Below are 19,177 nucleotides of genomic sequence, written 5' to 3' on the forward strand. Positions count from 1 at the left end.
GCTTCTATTTAAATGCAGATACTAAATAGTTCACTTTTTCTACACATATTAAATTTGTTTGAGATGTTAATGCAAGTAATTAAAATAACTTACTTCGAATTACTTTACATTTTGATTCTTTCTTGAATTGCCAATAGCAATTTCTTACTTCTGTCGTTCGGGCAGGAACGGTACCTGGAAATAAAGAATATTTTAACAAAACAAATTCCAGAAATTGATTCCTCACCTAAATCAAGTCAGCAAAGAGAGCAATGAAGTTTTTTTTTTCTGATATCATAAAAGGCATAATAAAAGATAAGTAATTAATGCATTAAAACAAAAGAAGGTACCTTGCCGCTACCCACATTGCACGTTGGACAAAACAAAGGTGTTTTTCAATTCAGTAAATAATATAATTATTCAGTAAAAATTTGGATTCCTGAACAAAAAACATACTTCACCTATAAATAAAAGCAACATAAACTAGCATAGAAACATAATTTTGAAGCAATACATTGCATTATATAATCAAGGGTTCACAGTACATATTTTAGGGTCCTTTGATACCTGCCACATGTTGCTGTGCTTGACTGTGTGCGCTTCGTAGTAAGGCTAGTACCATTTGATCTTCCCAGCTGATTGCCATAAGTAAAGCAAAAACAGGGTGGGTTGCTTTTTACCCATGTGCAGGAGCCCGTCTCTAAGCGGAGCTGATATTTTGCTTGACTCTGGTTGCAATTTCTGAAGAAGAAAGGCACCCTTTACGAGGAGAAACCCCTCGGCTCCCCTCATGGGCCAGTCCATTAGCAACTTCATTTCCATAAACATTTACATGTGACTAACCACTGAAAAGTTTTTTTAGGACGTCTGTAAAAGTAACGTCTGTCTACCTGTTACTATCAGAAAACAAATCCCCCCTTTCTAAAATTTATCCTTTTCACTTCCGGTTGTTTTATTTATTTCACTTTTCCAGTTGCTTTACCCTCTGTATTACATTATTCTTTTGCTAAAGCAATTTTCTGAGACTTGATTTTCATAACAAACAGCACTAGCCAAATGTACATAAAAGAGCACATCCAAGGTACAAGATTAGTTACAAAATGACATCACTATTCACAGAATGCAGCAAATTTCTCATTAAAGAAGGTTGAATAATTTATAAAATACAGCAAGAGAAACAAATTGAATAGAAAATATTATTAACAGATCAAAGGTATTTTTCAATAAAATATATACACATATGTTCAGGAAGACTTGCTTTTTATAGCCAACGACATTTTAGTAAATTAAGGTAGCATAAGTAAAGGATTATGATTAAAACAAGGATAAAATAATTAATAACGTACACACGATTGTTCATACTACATAACTCACATTCCAAAATTATTCCCCCCCCCCCAAATATTCCAATTAAAAAAATTTGTTTAATTAGCTACAATGTCTATAAAGTAACACACACGCCTAGGTTACAGGATTTTAAATTTCTCCTTATTAAAACACATAATTAAAACAATAATATCGAGACAATTCATATGGATTGGCTGCCATTAAAATGCAGATACTACTAAATCTTACACTTTTTCTACACATATTAATTTCGTTTGAGATGCTAATGAGAGGAATTAAAATGACTTACTTCGTATCACTTTAAATTTTGATTCTTTCTTTTGAATTGCAATTCTTACTTCACAGTATTCGTTACATCGGGATGAGGGTAACCTGGAAATAAAGAATATTTTAACAATACAAATTTCAGAAATTGATTTCTCACCCAAATTAAGTCAGCAAAGAAAGTGTTGAAGCTTTTTATTCTGAAATCAAAAAAGGCATAATTAAAGATAAGCAATTAATGCGTTAAAACAAAAGAACATACCTGACCATTACCCACGTTGCACGTTGGACGCTGGACGATCCCATTCTTGAGCGGCAAATAGGGGGTATAGGAATAAGATGACATCACCGGCCGGCAGCATAAGAAATGTTTATATTTTTCGAGTCCGGGCAGCCGGCAGCGGAGTCACTTCGGTCCACAATGTTTATATTTTTCTTTAACATTACAGTTACAGTTTATTTTTGATATATTTTTTAACCTGAAATAAAGCTCGTAAAAAGTGTTTTCAATATACAAATGTAGTTTCGACCGCATTTTCTAATCATACAAATATTTTTTTGCAGCTTTTAGTAGTGTGTTGAGAACAATTCTGGTTATCTTTTGTAATTAGTTTTAAAGTAATAGTTAGCTGTAACCGAGAGAAATACATGCAATCTGTCTGCTAAGGAATTTTGACGTTTGTAGCTTGCTGGCGGCATCTCATTAGTTGCTGGAAATTAAAATTTGCAAGTAATGGCCTTGTATTTCAAATACAATTATATACATACTCACGACGCATTGTTCTTTCAATAATTTGTGGTCATCATAAAGTCAGCTGAAGGATATGATATTGAAATGGTTTAATTGATGGAATTAATAAATTGTTCTGTATTCAAATGATTATAATATTCATATATTTTTTCCCGGCAGCTGATCCGATTGCCTCTTGTTTGTATCCTACAGTCTATTCATAAGTGCAAAAACATCTTTCTTTTCTTGTGCACTGCAGAGTTCGTACTGCAAAGCCTTTATATGTAATATTTTTCTAGTGCTGTTTTTTTTTTTTTTGTATGCATTATCATTCTGCAGACTAAAAGGTAAATTGAAGACACTGCAGTATGTCTGCAGTTTTCTCTGATATATTTTGCTTGAGAGATTCAAATATTAGAGGAATGTAAGCAGTTTCAAAGATTTTTATCACAAGGGGCTATTTTGCTTTAATTTTATATCGATGACAATCAGTGTTTTTTAAATTTCGTTCTGATTTAAATTCAGGATTTTTGTTCAAAAGGAAGTTGATTGAATCTTTTTATTATTGATATAAGTCAGTGGTTGGAAAAACTATGTATTTTTTTGTAGCAAACTACAACAACTTTATTACAAATGTCTTCAACTACAACTACAAACTACGTTTGAAATGTAGTCGCTACTTCGCTACTTAAAAATAAATAAATAAGAGCATACACATACATAGGCTTGCCAGACGTCCCGGTTTGACCAAGACAGTCCCGTATTTTAGGCAAAATCCCGGTGTCTCAGTCCCCGTCTTTACTGAATATACCTGCCTTGCCTACAATCTGCGAGTTGAACCGACCCATTGCTTCGGTCACTCGACTGGTCAGTGCTAATTCTGCATTAACTACCAGTTTGTTTGGCACTCTTGGCTTCCTAAAGAGGTTTTCCACCTCTAGCTCAGTTTCTCCTATGCAGGGCTGATGAGTGCTAATAAGCACGAAACTGCAGTCCTCGTCTGGAATTGCCTTAGCCCTGGCTATAAGGCGGTAACTTACTGAATATACCTGCCTTGCCTTCAATCTTCAAGTTGAACCGACTCATTGCTTCAGTCACTCATCTAGTCAGTGATAATTCTGCATTAGCTACCAGTTTGTTTGGCACTCTGGGCTTCCTTAAGAGGTTTTCCACCTCCAGCTATGCCGGGCTGATGAGTGCTAATAAGCACGAAACTGCCGTCCTCGGCTGGAATTGACTGAGCTGGCGATATATTTTACTGTCATTCAAGAAAAATCTCGTTTGGACAAAAAACAATCATCATTTGAGTCTTTCATTCAATTTGTTTTAATCAGTATTGGTCCCTTACATTTTAGATGATTTTCTCAAAGGAAAAATGCATTTAAATATCTAAATCAATATTTAAATAAGAAAACATAAACAAATACAAATGTGTCGATCAGCAATGAGCTCTAGGCTCAGCTGGGCTGGTCCTAGCCAGTTTATTAGTCCCCAATGAAGATCAATAGCCCTCTTAAAGCTTTCAACCCCATTGCTCATTACCACCTCTTCCAGTAAGCTGTTTCAAGTAGTGATGTTCCGGATATCCGAGGGAAAAATAAAGATCCGTTACTATTTTGGCAGATCTTAAATGGATCTTTTCTATTCTAAAAATTTTTAAGTATTTGAATAAAACACTCTTATTCCGTTTAAATTAGGTTTTATTCCCTATTTAAATTATAAGGGATCATTTCCGAAGCCAATTTCTACCCCCCGTCGCAAAAAGAAAGGGGTAATAAGTTTTAAAAGTGTGCATTTTTGTGGCATCGTAGCTCCTAAAGAGATGAACCGATTTTGATAGTTGCTATTTTCGTTCAAAAGGTGATTTGCTCGAAAGTGTTCTTAGCTTGGCCTCGTTTTTGTAGAACTTTAATTACTGGAGATATTAATTAAAAACCGACTTAACTTATTTTACAATTATTGTAGTAAAAGCTACTCATACGTAAAAATATTGGCCCTAATTGAAAAAAACGAAGTTTTCTGCATTTTATATTTATTTGGAACTCTCAAGTTATATACAGTAAGAGTTATAATCTTGTTAAGTAAATTTTAAATGCTATTCTAAACCTTTATACACGTGACTGGTAGCGATTTCATTGTTGGAAGATAAGGAGAAAAAGCTCAATGATTAAAAATTTCTATCTGCTGTCAGTTTATATTTGCAGCAATGTGTGTTCTGACCCACGAAATTCATCTCAATATAAGATCGGCCTTCTGGGATATGTTTTTTTTTTTTTAATTTTTAACTTAATGTTTTTTGTTATTGTTGTTATGTTATTCTTCCTTTTGGTTTTTCTTTGCATCCTTCAAAAAAGTGAGACTAAATTCTCTATTCACTGTTTGTAAAGGTGTTCCCAGCTCTGCTATTTCGTCAGTAGGGGTAAGTCGGGTGGAATGGGTCAGCGCTGCATTTATGCTGAAATAAAATGCGAAAAATGATTTCTAGCCTGTCCAGAAGCAGCTTTACATCCTTGCTCCTGTATCCTACATCTACCAAAAGCTATCTAGAAATAAGCTTACTCCCCTTCAATTTTAACGGAGATTTCTTTAAAGAGTAAATTAGTCTTGATTATATTTTCGCTGTAGATGACATTTTTTGAAGAAACAGTGCCATTACCCTAACGGGAATACCTACCGTAGCAAATTCTACACTTGGGTAGTTGATTTGGGTAAAAACAATTTGAGATCTGTATCCGTATCCACGGATCTTGACACTAATAATCCGTATCCGCGGATCTACTTTTTTAACGGTCCGGCACATCACTAGTTTCAAGGGCCTGCAACCCTACTAAAGTAATACTTTTTCCTAATTTCCAAGTTAGCCTGAGATTTGTATAGTTAAAAACAATAACCCCTTATTCTGCTTTCCAAGCAGAAGTTTAACCCATTACCATTTTTCATTTTGATGAATTTAATTAACTGAATCATGTTCCCTCTGGCTCTCCTTTGCTCCAGGCTATATATATTTCTTTTCTCTCTTTTTTTTTTCTTTTTGCTCATTAGTGTTATTGTTTCAAAGTCCACTTCATTTTTGCACCCTTAGACTAAAAAATGTTTGGAAATATTAGAATAGAAATTAATGTTTATTAAAAAGAAAGAAAACACTCCGACCCATGGGTATTATATATGAGAGTTTTCACAACTAGTGCTTTGCTTTCTTTTTTTTTTTTTTTTCATTTTGAAGTGAATTTTAGATCCAACTTATGTAAAATTTGTATGTAACACATTCAAAGTTCTATGTTTTGTTCATTCATTTAATTTTTAGGATTGTCTGTGGAATTTTCCTTATCTATTAGTCTGAAAATGGTGTTAAAAATTTGCTGTATTGGTGCTGGTTATGTAGGAGGGCCAACTTGTAGTGTCATTGCATTGAAATGCCCTGATATTAAAGTAGTTGTTACGGATAAAAGTGAAAGTAGAATACAAGCTTGGAATTCTGACAGACTCCCTGTTTATGAGGTAACTTTGAAACTATATACATGTGTGTGTGTGCAGGGGCGGACTGGCTCGCGGGCGATGTGCCCTCAAGTCCGAACACCATTTTTTATTTATTTTACTTTTTCTTTTATTTATTTTATTTTTTGGTGCAAATTTCCAAACTTTTTAAATTAGAATTTTTTTAAATTTTTTTTTACTTTTTTGGCCAACTTCCTTATATATATATATATATATATATATATATATATATATATATATATATATATATATATTTGTGCTCACAAACCTGTGCGACTTCACTTCGTTTTTTTTTTCTTTTCTTCAAACTCGTAAACATGTGTGCCATTGTTTTCTTTCTTTTTTTTTTTTTTCACCTTTTTTTGAGCCCTTTGGAGGTCAAGGTTGGAGCCCTCTAGTGATACCCAGTCTGTCCCTGTGTATGTACAGTGGCACACACAGGAATTTTTCAAAGTAAGGATCCAAGATCAAAAGTCCACCATTCTCATATCATTCCAACACGCATTCAAATAAGTTTTTTTGATTTTATCAATTGTCGGGAGCAAAAAACATTTGAAAATATATATTGAATAATTATTTAGCATTAGTTAATAAATTAATGTATTAAAGATAAATACTCAACACTATTAAGCACAAGAAAGAAAAAGATTAAACACAAGAATGAATACATTTTTTTTCCATAATTAAAAATAAAAACAATGAGGCAAAATCATCATTATAGAAAAATTTATGATCTCATACAGTTCGATTTTGCATGGGAAGAAAATGGAAAACATATTATTATTCCCTTTGTTAAGTCTGAAATTAATGTTACTATTGCTTGGAATTATTTCATGTAACCTAGGTTAATAAATAAACCTAGGTTAATAAGGGAAGACCAACTGAGTTTTTCAAAAATTACAAGGAGAAAAAATCCAAGTAGCTCTTTTTTATTTATTCGATTATCATTGCTTTTCAGTCTTTGCATTTCAAAATAGTTCAAAAAGCATATTTCAAACAAAACTTCATTGACTTACATACATAGCATTATAGTTCATCAGAAAAACTTAAGGGTGATAGGAGAGGTCTCTCTGGGCCCTTGGATTCTCCTTGTGTGTGCCACTGTGTGTATGTATTTATCATGTGCTCTTTGTTAATGCATAATGTACCTTTTTTGACTTGATACTTAGAACTTACATAAGCAATTTCTAATGTGATACTCGCATATTTAATCTTCATGCGGTATTGCGGTGGCAGTTTTACAGGTCTGGTGGGTTATTGTTATGCATTTTTCAGAGCCCCTTAAAAATGAATTCCAATAAAGAAATATCTTTCTTGTGATAGTTAGGCCAGAATTGAGCAGCATACTCCAAATAAAGTCTTATCAACCACCTATATAAGGAATACAGAAGAATCTTCTCAAATTTGTTTAAAATAAATCTATTGATACACCCAAGCATTATATTGGCCTTCTTACTTACAATACTGCATTGTTGACTGAACTTGAAGTCCTGATTTATTAATTCAACCAGATCAATAACATTTTCTGCCTGACTACTGACTGAACCCTGTAAATAATAATGTGCACTTATTTCCATTACTTAAATGTAGCACTTGACATTTCCCAATATTAACTGCTATACCCCACTTCTCTGCACACTTTGTGATGTTATCTAAATCCTCTTACAGCTGTTTTATTTGTTCTTCGTTCTCTACAATCCCAATAACTTTGCCATATGTATGTATATGTGTATGAACCGCCTTTCAGTTCTTATTACAAAAATTGATTCTTACATTTTGAAGTGTTATGCTGTGATCAGTGGCGGATAATGGGAGGGAGGGTGTCAAAGGGATCCTGACCTCCCCCTCCCTTTCAATCGTCGACTATAATATTGGTCCACATTGTATTCAAACACTTTATGAATAAAATGTAAACGATTTAAGCAGTCTTTTCATTTCATTTTCTATTTTTTGAAAGTAAATATTTAAAATACTACATCTTTTCATTGCTTTTGTAACATTTATTATGCTATATAAGGTGCCTTACTCCTGGCCAATTTGTCGCTCTTTATTGGCACTTAAGCATTTTTGGAAATCTTTTATACCCAAAACCTTAGGTTCATTTGGGAACGGGTTTTTTTTTTCAGCTCAGCCCCCCCCCCCCTCCTTAAAACCGCAGTCTGTATCCAGCCCTGGCTGTGACGCAGGAAGGAAACAGAGCTAGGTTATCAACAACATCTTCATTTTCACATAGCCTTCAACATGGAACTATCTCTTAACTCTCTTTTTTAGTTGTGCAGCTGTATTTATGTGGAGAATGTCATCAAAGATGGCAGGTAGTTATCCCTTGATCATGTGATCTATATAGGAGAAACAGATTGCAATTAACCAAGCATTATCGGCCTTTACATCACAGAGGGAGGCTGGCTTAAGTCTAGAGGGAAAATTATTGTTAAGTAGGTACTTTTTAAGGGAAACTGAATCTGAGCTAGAACATGACCATATATGGTATGAGAAGCATTTAAGTGCAGTAAATGATGTTTATGACTCCAACACGCTCACATACATTGTTGCCTCAGAGGAACAGTAAAAAATCTAACCCCAGGAATAATAGTAGGATATCCTACTGTTGCTCTGATATGACAGTATGTCAGTTGTGCATTGAAATTCTTGGTTATTTTTTTTATAATTTATTTCTTTGTTCTTATAGCCAGGTTTAGATGAAGTCGTCAAGCAGTGCCGAGGTCGTAATTTGTTTTTCACAACCGATGTTGATACTGCAATTAAAGAAGCCGATTTGATTTTTATCTCTGTCAATACTCCGACTAAAACTTTTGGTTTTGGGAAGGTAGGTGACTCACGTTCAGTTTAAAAAAATCTTTTCTAATAGCTGATTTATTCGGTAAAGTATTTTAAGTTGAAATTCTGCTCAATGATTCATTCACAATGTATTCATCATTCTTGGATAGATTTGTCCTGAAATTAAGTAAAACATATTGTAGAGTTTTTCTTGGAATTTTATTAAATTAACTTTTACTTGATGCATCTAAGAGCGGATCCAGCTTTTGGTTTCAGAAGGGGTTGAAAGGTGATTTTTGAGCACTGATAAGAGGTCTGGAGCAAAGTTTGCAAAATATAAATCCCCAAAATTCAGATTTAGGCAAGGGCCGATGCAGCTTTTGGTTTCGGAAGGGATTGAAAGGGCTATTTTCGAGCACTAATAACCCTACTAGCAAAATTTATTGCATCAACCTTGACAGATCTTGATATTATACTGACGGCGTCAATATTGACCTGCTTCATACTGCATAAAGCTTGCATAAAGATTAAAAAGCAATATTACAATAACAACACGTATGCAACATTGCATACATCTTAAAATATCAATATTGATATTACCTTACAATAACAACATTGCATACATGTTGACGCCGTCAAGATGATATTGATTTCATGCTGTCGCCGTCAAGGTAATTAGTACACAATAGAACAGGTGGACCTTCGTTGATACTTGATCTTGAGCATGCGCACAGTTCTTTCTACCCAGCGTCCCTTGCATTGCTGGCACATCTTCTTGCTTCGACCTTTGATTCAGTCGGTTCAGAGGAGTTGCACGTGGCGTTGCATTCTTTTAGGCTTCGTTAAGTTGGTTGCTTAGTTATTAGTGGGGAATAATATTGTTTTAGGAAAAACTTATGAATGACTCATAACTGCATTTGTTTATTAATATAGTACTAAACAAGTCATATCGCAAACGATGCGCAATCAATGTTAGAAATGGCCGAAAATAACTTTTTTCGTCCCTAGACTTTGAAACAAAGGACATGAAGCCCAGAATTTCGTATTATCACTTCAATCTCACGTAAGATTAATTTTATTTAATGGTTATTTATGTTATTCTTTAAGATAAATTCATATGTTTTGTCCATGGGATATTTTCAATGCTGACATCCATTTGAAAATGTACTTTATTGTATTTATTTATTTATTTATTTATTATTTTGCTATCTTTACTCTTAAATATGCTATAAAAACTTCCGCAATTATTCCTAACTAGGCATTTTATGTCTTTATAATACAATTAGAAGCATGAATTTAAAAAATAAGTCGAGTATTACGCAAAACGAAGAAACTTTCATTTTTTAAATTAAATTGCGAGTACTATTAATACCTTTATATGAATTTTCAATCAGATGTCAGCTTTAAGAAAATATTCTCAGGCTAGAAAACTATCTTGAAGAATAACAGAAATAATTAAAGAATGAAATGTCTCCAGTTTAAAGTGAAAATAACACAAATAAATAAATGGATAAAACACCTTGAAAACGTGCTGATTTCATACTGTCATGTCAATGTATCCTGACATTTTCCTGTCATATCAATACGTATGCAATATTACAAAAGCAAGATCATCTTGCCTAGACCTTGATTTCATGCTGTCATGACAACATCTTGATATTATCCTGTCATATCAATACGTATGCAAGATTACAAAAGCAAGATCATCTTGCATACATCTTGATTTCATGCTGTCATGACAACATCTTGATATTATCCTGTTATATCAATATGTATGCAATATTACAAAAGCAGCCTACCTTGATATTTTCCTGATATTATGCTGCATACACCTTGTCAGACAATATTGTGGCAGCCTGCTGACAGCATAAAGGGAGTAACATAACAACATTGAGGCAGCATTAATGCAAGATGATTTTTCTTGCATGTCAACCTTTATGCAATGCTGAGGCAAGATATTTTGCTTACTGGGAAGAGGTTTGGAGCGAAGTTTTCAAAGTATAAATCCCCAAAATGCAGATGTAGGCTATATTTTGTTGTTTAAGGGGGTCATGACCCTAGTAACCTCCCCTCTTGATCTGAGCCTGGATGCATCTAATGTTATATAACCCTCTTTGCAACTTCTTTTTTTTTTTTCAGAAACATGTACCATTAAAGGGGTATATGCAAGGTTGACAAGAGGCCATTTCAGTCTAGTCAAAAACTAAAGGCCCATACCTTGAGAAGGGGGCCCTTGGAATTGGAGTACAGTCAACCCTCGTTTATTGCGATTAATTCGTTCCAGACTTTACCGCAATAACTGAATTTCCACGAAGTCGGATTCTGTATATATTTTTCTAATTAGAGTGCTGAAAACTTACTTATGGCAATTTAAATAGGTTTTTATCATAGTTAGAGCCCCCTAGACATAAAACAGCACCCTTAGCCACCATTACATTTGTATTACTTAGTATATTGCACAAAATATGAGAAAAATAGATATGTTAGACGTAATAGATGCCAATTATTGGTAAATAAACTACACACACACGCAGTACTTACACACTACTACTAGTCTATGAAAAACCTCAACTTGTTCGATGATGAATCAATTGCCTGTTAGTGACCGTAGGAGCCCCCGTTCTTCCTCTACATTTACGTATACAATTTAAAAAACAAGTACATTGTTAAACACCATTTACAGATGTATTTATCCCCTAGTAATAATACAGTGATTTATACTTTCCAGTTAGTGCTTAATGGTTTAAATGAGATAGCGAATCCCTACACTTGCTTAGGCGATTTTATACCTCCACTCCCTCAACTAGTACAATTAGCCCCTCAGACCTTTTACTTAAAAGACATATACTTTGTTATTCTTTTGTAGAAAAAAAGTTACACAGTGCATAAAAAAGGTGAACTACTATATTTGAAAAAAAACTGGAAAAAAACCGCGATGTAGTGAAGCCGCGAAAGTCGAAGCGCGAAGTAGCGAGGGACGACTGTAGTATAAATTTAACAAGTTTTATGGGGGAAGAGGGACCCAGAGACCAAGCTGACAAGGGACCCGCCTTGCCTCTCGGCGACCCTGGATGTATGAGATTTGATCTTGGCAACATACAGATGCCTTGCATATCTTCTCTTAACAATGTCTTTTGTTACCTATATGAAGCCTTTAAAAAGGGATAGGATTTAATAATCATGAAGGTAGCAGAAAAAAGCATTGCAAACATAAAATCTGCACTTAAAAAAAAATTTTTTTTTTGTTAAAAAAATGGAAATTTGCACCTGTACATCAAAGTTATGGATTGAAACGTAGAATTATAAAGTTCGTTAAATTTGTATTCTTCTTTTGCTCTAGAATAGGGAATGAATTAAAAGTATTCTTGACAATACTGTCTTGGAAAGGTCAAATGTTGTTATCTACAAATTTTTCATTTTATATTTTTTTTGCATTTTTGTCATCTGTTGTATTTTAGCTTTATTGTTAGAGCTTGCTTATTTGGTTTCGGCTGAAAATAAATCACAAAAAAAGCATCAAATTTTAAAATTTTCCTATTGTTAGTATGAAATCCAAAATGCCTTCTTTCAACCAACTCAAAAAACCTATTTCTGCAGATACCGCCCTTTTTGCTCTAGGGGTCAAATACATGTTCATAGGGAAGCTCTTAGGAAATTCAGTCACTGATATGTTTATGATATAAATAGTCCTTTCAAATTTCATTAAGTTTGATACTCATCTCTTTTCACTGCTTTAACAATTTCCAAAAAATTTAAATTCTTTTTTTTTATTTTTTTATAATTAATAAACTTGGTTTTTATATGTTATCTTTTAAAATAATTATTCAAAAGTAGTTTAGTCATAAAATATAAAGCTTAAGTAATATACCAGACATATATTTTAAATGAATATTAGCTTGGATTTTTTTCCAAGTATATAAAAAAATATTTTTCTATTTATTTCATTCTTCTATAAAGGGGAGAGCAGCGGATTTGCGTTATATAGAAGCAGCTGGTAGACGTATTGCTGAAGTAGCCAAGAGTAGCAAAATTGTTGTTGAAAAGAGTACTGTGCCAGTTCGAGCAGCAGAAAGCATAAATAATATTCTCAAAGCAAACACAAAACCAGGCGTTTCCTTCCAAGTAAGTCATCGTTTACAATCAGTAAGCATATTGTTGATTTTCATATAGTTCAAATTGAGGAATGATTTTTTTCTCTAATATTTTGGCCAATAGGTTGGAGATATATAATCTCACACATGCATTTCATGAGAAGATGCGTAACTAACTAACTAACTACCTACCAGGGTTATTCCTATTTTGTTCTTTTTCTATCCCAATTTTAAGAATATTTTATTGAGCAAATTTTCATAACGTGGGCAAGCAAATTACCATAACGTGGACGAGCAAATTACCATAACAGGGGCAAGCAAATTAGCATAGCATATTGGCGAGAAATTCATCATCTATTATTTGTGCGTACCGGCGAACCAAATGACCTTTTAATTTTCTGCTACGGGGAAAGCCATGCAGGTACCACTAGTAATAAATAAACGCCTTTTAGAAATACGCAAGGAGTACTATATCAATTGCATATCTTTAGACGATCAAGAGGAATAGTGAGTACAATGGTAGTTAATTTTCAAAACATAAGGAAAATATGAAGCTTGAATTTTACCAGTTTTTTCTTCTCCTTGGAAAATTTGGAACTCTATCACCCTTGGGTTACCTGGACATGTTATGTGTATGATCGCACATAGGCATACACATATTGTGCATAATGAATTACTGAGAGTATACCCTCAGAAAAAATGATTAGAACATCACTTCTACCTACTGTTAGATTTGTGTAATTTCTATTGGTTTTTCGAGGTTTATGCAAGAAAAATAAAGTAACGTAAAAATAATTTAAATTATCAGCTTTTTTTTTCTTGGTGGTGGTCTAATTTTTATTATCAAAATTGAGTATGATATTATAAAATTAATGCCTTAACTGCAGTGATACTTCAAATAAGAAAGAAAAATCAGAAAACACTATTTGCCTGGAATGTTACCAACTTTAATACTTAGATGCCAAATAGTCCCCTACCCCAAATACTTCCTCTCTCTGTCAGTGATGTCACGAATTCCATCTAGCTTTTCCCTAAAAACTCTATTCATGTACTTAAGAGAAGTGGAATATTAGATGTTGTCGTTATTTTTCTTACATAATGTCACAGAAATAAGATTATGACTCCTGCTTCTAAAACAATATTGGCTAGCAATTTTGAATGTTTTTGGAGCAGTCTTACAAAACTTGGTATCTTATTCTAAATGTCCAATTTCAACTGAGAGTTTCTTGTACTTTTGTAGTTCTGGGGAAAAGTGGGAGTATACTTGCAGATTCTAATATAAGGATCAGTTGAACTGAAAGGTATTGATTTAAAAAGTGAACTAATATTAACAAGTTGGAATGCCATCTTTCCCTTAACTGCATCACTGTTTCTTTTCAAAGAGCAAAATTAAAAACATTGAATTTGAACCTAAGGCACATTATATCAAAAAATAGTTCCGTTGTATTATGCATCACTGAGACTCTTGCATCAACAATATTCAAATGCTTTTTTCCTTTTTTTCAATAATTAGAACGTTTTTGCTTAGGTTTTATCAAATCCAGAGTTTTTAGCAGAAGGATCTGCCATCAATGATTTGCTCCATCCAGATCGCATTCTTATTGGTGGTGAACAGACAGAGGAGGGAAGAGAAGCAGTTCAAAAATTGTGTTGTATTTACAAGCATTGGATTCCCGAAGAAAAGATTTTGACCATGAACACATGGTCTTCTGAGTTAACAAAGCTGGTAAGGTGCTTTGTTTTTGATTTGGCATTTTTATGAAAGCAGTAGTTTGTAAAGAACATGTTCATTTTCTAAATATCGCAGCTTAAAAAGAATCAACACAAAAAAGCAACTTTTTCAGGAGACCATTTTTTTTTAAATTGTTGGGATTTGTAATCTGTTGTTCTTTCATATGTAACAGTTCCTAATTTTTGTAATGCCCCTTAAAAATGGTTACTACTATTATTTTTGTTTTTTTCATGCAGTTTTTTCGTTAGCCTTTTAGGGCTCCTACAAATTTTAATCAAATTTATGTCAAATTAGGTTTTAATCAAAGTTGCTATCCACCGGCAACTTTGCTAGCTACGACTTATTGGTTTATTCCATATAAAACATCAATTTTTCAAAGCATTATCAATTAAAAATTTCATTCTCTGTATCTTTTGAGTTGTCACTATGTTTTTCAAGCAACGATGTATTTTTTAATCTGAAATGCAGTGATTGTAGTGAAATGTTATGTGCTTATGCAGGACAACATGTTTCTGTTTAAAAAGTTGATGTAGCTATTTCACTACTAAATTTAAATGATAAATACTGTTATTAAATATGGGGTGTTGACAAAAGTATTCAATGTCTCTTTGTATCATTACACTTTAATACACTTTTAATGCTAAAATACATTAATTTAAAATAATAAATTTCATAGCTGTTAAAGCTGGTAAAAAAACAATACAAAACAACATTAGGGGCTCATTCAGCTCTAACAGAATTTGATGAAGTTGAATACAGTCAATTGTATCGACCGATCGCAAAGCCAGAAATTTCTTTTGTGCCTTTAGCCGTAATATCATTTTTTTGTGAAATCATTACCTTTTTTTTATGAAAAAATGAGGAAAAAGTGTATGATTAAAAATTTGATTGATCCTTGCATTATATAAGAAGTAGAGAAAATATATAGAACTATATTCACTTAAATGCAAGGTTTTTTTTTTTTTGTACTGTTCTGGAGAAAAACGTGTAAAAAATTGATATTTTCCATTTTTGAAGTTTCTTACTCATTTCGGGAAGGGTCCCAACTCCCTGGATCCATTCTTGGCTACACCACTGCTTGTGGTGAATATGTTGAATTATAATTTGTGCAATACATATTTTTGTGATTTTCAACTATTGTTCGTGGCAATTCGATTGCTCCATGTTATCATACCTAAAAATATGGTAAACACAATTGCATACTTATTATTTGCTCGTGCGTAACATTTAGGTTAACTTTTCAGTTCGGTAAAGTAACGACTTGACCATAATTACCTGATTCTCTGTCCTCCTCCAGCCTTTTCTTAAACTATTTGTGCATTATATTGAAAAAAAAAAAGCTTTGGACAATGTATTTGCTTTAGATATTAAATGCAATGCCTTTTTAACGATTCCGTACTTTCAGAATTTTACTTATTTTGCAAGAAAAATAATTTAAATTTCAGTTTCAAAGGTGGTATATCATCTACATTATTATGCTGTAATTAAAAAATATAATCAGTATTATGTTGTCATGCTTTGAGCGGCATAAAAGTTTGAACAGTTATTTATCAATTAGAAATTAGAGATATATTTAGAGCAGCATTATCTTAAAAATTAGAATATTTTCTTTTTCCAAAACGTATTAGATCAGCTACTGAACTTGAAATGACTTTGAGAAGCGTACACTGTATTCCAAAATTAAATATTTACACGTTTTTTTTAAATAAACTAAATTTCAAACCAATTTTTTCTACATTATATTTGACTACAAAACCTCACTCCAAGTCGTAACTAAATTTTCTCGAACACCACTGCATAAAGGCGCTGAAAAGACATTTGCACGATGGGGTCAATCAGGCTTGGCGAAGTGGGCCTGCATACTGGTAGATAGAATTCGTTCGAATGAAACAAAATCGAATTTAATGAGCCCTGATATGGGAGATTTATTTGTTACTTATGCCTATATGTTTTCTATATTATTTTCCTAAAGCAATTTTTCAGTACTGGTTTGTCTATACTAATAGATTCATTCTGTTTCTAGTTTCTGGCTCAGCCAGAATATTTTTCTTTTATTTATCATTTTTAAATGCTGAAGGAAAACTGATGATATTTTTGTAAAAGAATTCTGTGCTTATTCTAAGTAGTGTCAACTAAAGTTCCAAGCAGCTTTTGTTACGTCTTTAATGAACAAACAACAAACACAATTATATTACAAAAAAATACAAAAATGAATTACAAAAAAAAAAAAAAAAATATCTATTACTATCTTCAACTAGTTTCTTTCTTTTTTCAAACTAATGCTTTGTTGAACATTATCACTGTTTTCAAATTTGTATGAACTGCACTTCAATTCATGATCATGCACAACTGTTTATTTTGTTAAGAAAAATGAAAAAAAAAAAAGTATTTATTCAACTTTGTTTATTTTGTGTTATGATGTTTTTTTAATTTCAAGTTATAAGCAAAATGTATTGCATGATTTTAAGTTTTCTATTTAAAGATATGCTTGTACGTATTAACCTTATTGTTCTTCATAAATATTAGTAATCCTCATTTTTTAAATGTAGCATCACTTACCTGCAACATATTTTTAAATAGAAACACAGCAAACTTTTGTATATTTTCAGGCTGCTAATGCTTTCTTAGCTCAAAGAATATCTGCTATAAATTCAATTTCTGCAATATGCGAAGCTACTGGAGCAGACATCACTGAAGTTGCGCATGGAATAGGTACTGACAGTAGGATAGGACCAAAGTTCCTTACTGCAAGTGTTGGTGAGCTACTCATACATTGTTAATTCAAAACAATAAATGTTTTTTTAAAGCTAGTTCTTTCGCTTTAGCAATGTTTCAAAAGATATTTATTTACATTGTTAGCTTTTAAAGTTATAAGAAAAATGGAAAACATTTTTTGCTTGCTAGATATATTACATTTAATTGAACATCTTAAACTGAACTATTTAACAAGCATTTCAAGAAAACTCAGTGTTAAGATTTTGTGGCTTGGTAGATAATTTTTTTTTTAAATCTTTATTCTGTTGAACATTCTATTTTTACAATTGACTAGTCTAGCATTTTATTAATTTCTTGGTTAAGTGGAACCCTTTTAAATTATTCATATTTTCAAGGAACTCCTGGTTAATCTTAATAGTATAGTTTGAATGCAGCATTCAGAAATGGCTTACTTGTTGCTATAAAAAAATATTCCAAATAACCAAATATTCTAAATTCTATATTCCAAATATTGTCATCAAAAAATAGCACATTTTTTAAATTTTAATTAGATGTCATTTCAATAAAATTTTGGTATTTTTGTTCTGGTACTAGCATAGTCGCATAGTCGCAGGTCATAGAATGACAGTAATTGAGTTTTTAATCCGCAATTCATTTTGACGTTTCCTTTGCTGCCTATTCGGAAAGTACTGATTGGATGCTTCTCTGAGGACTTATTTCAATAGTGACTATTTTGCCTTTAAATAAAGAAAGTGAAACCCTTGATTGATCTCCATGGAACCCTGGGGTTCCACGGAACACAATTTATGAAACACTGTACTAGACAGTAAGCAAAAACTGCATGCACAATAGAAATTTGCAATGGGAACTGCAATAGCTCTATAAATTTTAAAACAGTGACTTTCAGATTCTATAAAAAATAAGCTTTAAGAAATATTTCTGTGTTCCAATCAATTTTTACTTTTGAGTATGTTAGCATGAAATGAGTGGGCACTGTTAGTCTTTGCTCTGCTTTGTACTACATAAAATATTTCCCAAGATATTGAAACAGAAACTTTTATTGAATTTAAAAAGTTTGCATTTAGTTTATCATATATATATATATATATATATGTAAATTGCAAATACAGTTGTTGAACAACTATTAAAAGCATTTACTTTTCATCTAAGTCATTGCTTTTCGATCGCCAAGTCTTCTTAATTTTTTATGTAGTTTGAGAAGCAAGTCAGAATTTCATGTATGTTAGATAATTTAAAAAAGTACTTCTATGTTCATATGAGTAAAAGTAAGTAGAAAATTTTAACATAATTATTGAATTTGCTCAAGTTACTTTAGTAAAAAAAAAAGGCCAAACTCTTTTTTTTTTTTTTTTGAAAAAACTAATGAAATTTATATTTTGAATCTGAAACAAAATATGTTTCATTAACATGTTAAATTGGTTTTCAATAAATTCATTTATTAACAGCTTTTTTTAAGTAATGAAAAAGATTAACGATATAATTTGTTGATCAACTTCGATGCTTTGAATTTAATTCTGGTTTTGATTTGATTCTTTATGTTTGTATAACAGGTTTTGGAGGGAGCTGCTTCCAAAAAGATGTTTTAAACATTGTCTACTTATCTGAATGCCTTAATTTACCAGCTGTGGCAGCATTTTGGCATCAGGTTTGTTCGTTTTTAGTTCCTTGTTTGAAGAAAAATGGGAGAATTGCATTTGTGTAACTTTTTTCTCTCACTCAAATTTCATTTTAATTCTTTCAGTAATACCATTCGGGAATATGTATGCACAAATGTATGAACCGCCAAAATATGTTTTGATAACCTCTAAATAAATTGGATAGAATTCTCTAATACTAATAAAAACCAAATAGGAATCAAAATACAGTAGCCCCTTGTTATATCCTGCTTATCGGGAGATAATAAAAAAGCGCGATATACCGTAAAAGCGGGTGAGAATGGTTTGGAGGGTGAGAATGATACAAGCCTCATTTTTAATGTAATAAGCGTTTGTAGTGCATTCTGGGCTAGCTCAGTTTCAATTGGAA

The 19,177-nt window shown here is 32.4% G+C and overlaps 1 protein-coding gene across 1 annotated transcript in view; it reads left to right on the forward strand.

Annotated features, from left to right (window-relative positions):
- Positions 1-2,280: 2,280 nt before the first annotated feature.
- Positions 2,281-19,177, forward strand: part of LOC129227060 (UDP-glucose 6-dehydrogenase-like) — a 32,788-nt gene continuing 15,891 nt past the window's right edge. Inside the window, exons 1-7 of the mRNA XM_054861704.1 lie at positions 2,281-2,320; positions 5,625-5,818; positions 8,505-8,642; positions 12,551-12,715; positions 14,213-14,410; positions 17,026-17,173; positions 18,703-18,797. Of these exons, the coding sequence (XP_054717679.1) occupies positions 5,663-5,818; positions 8,505-8,642; positions 12,551-12,715; positions 14,213-14,410; positions 17,026-17,173; positions 18,703-18,797 (900 nt within the window). The 5' untranslated portion in view covers positions 2,281-2,320; positions 5,625-5,662. The remainder of the gene's footprint in view (positions 2,321-5,624; positions 5,819-8,504; positions 8,643-12,550; positions 12,716-14,212; positions 14,411-17,025; positions 17,174-18,702; positions 18,798-19,177) is intronic.

The sequence above is a fragment of the Uloborus diversus genome, chromosome 7, assembly GCF_026930045.1.
Source record: "Uloborus diversus isolate 005 chromosome 7, Udiv.v.3.1, whole genome shotgun sequence".
Classification (NCBI taxonomy): domain Eukaryota; kingdom Metazoa; phylum Arthropoda; class Arachnida; order Araneae; family Uloboridae; genus Uloborus; species Uloborus diversus.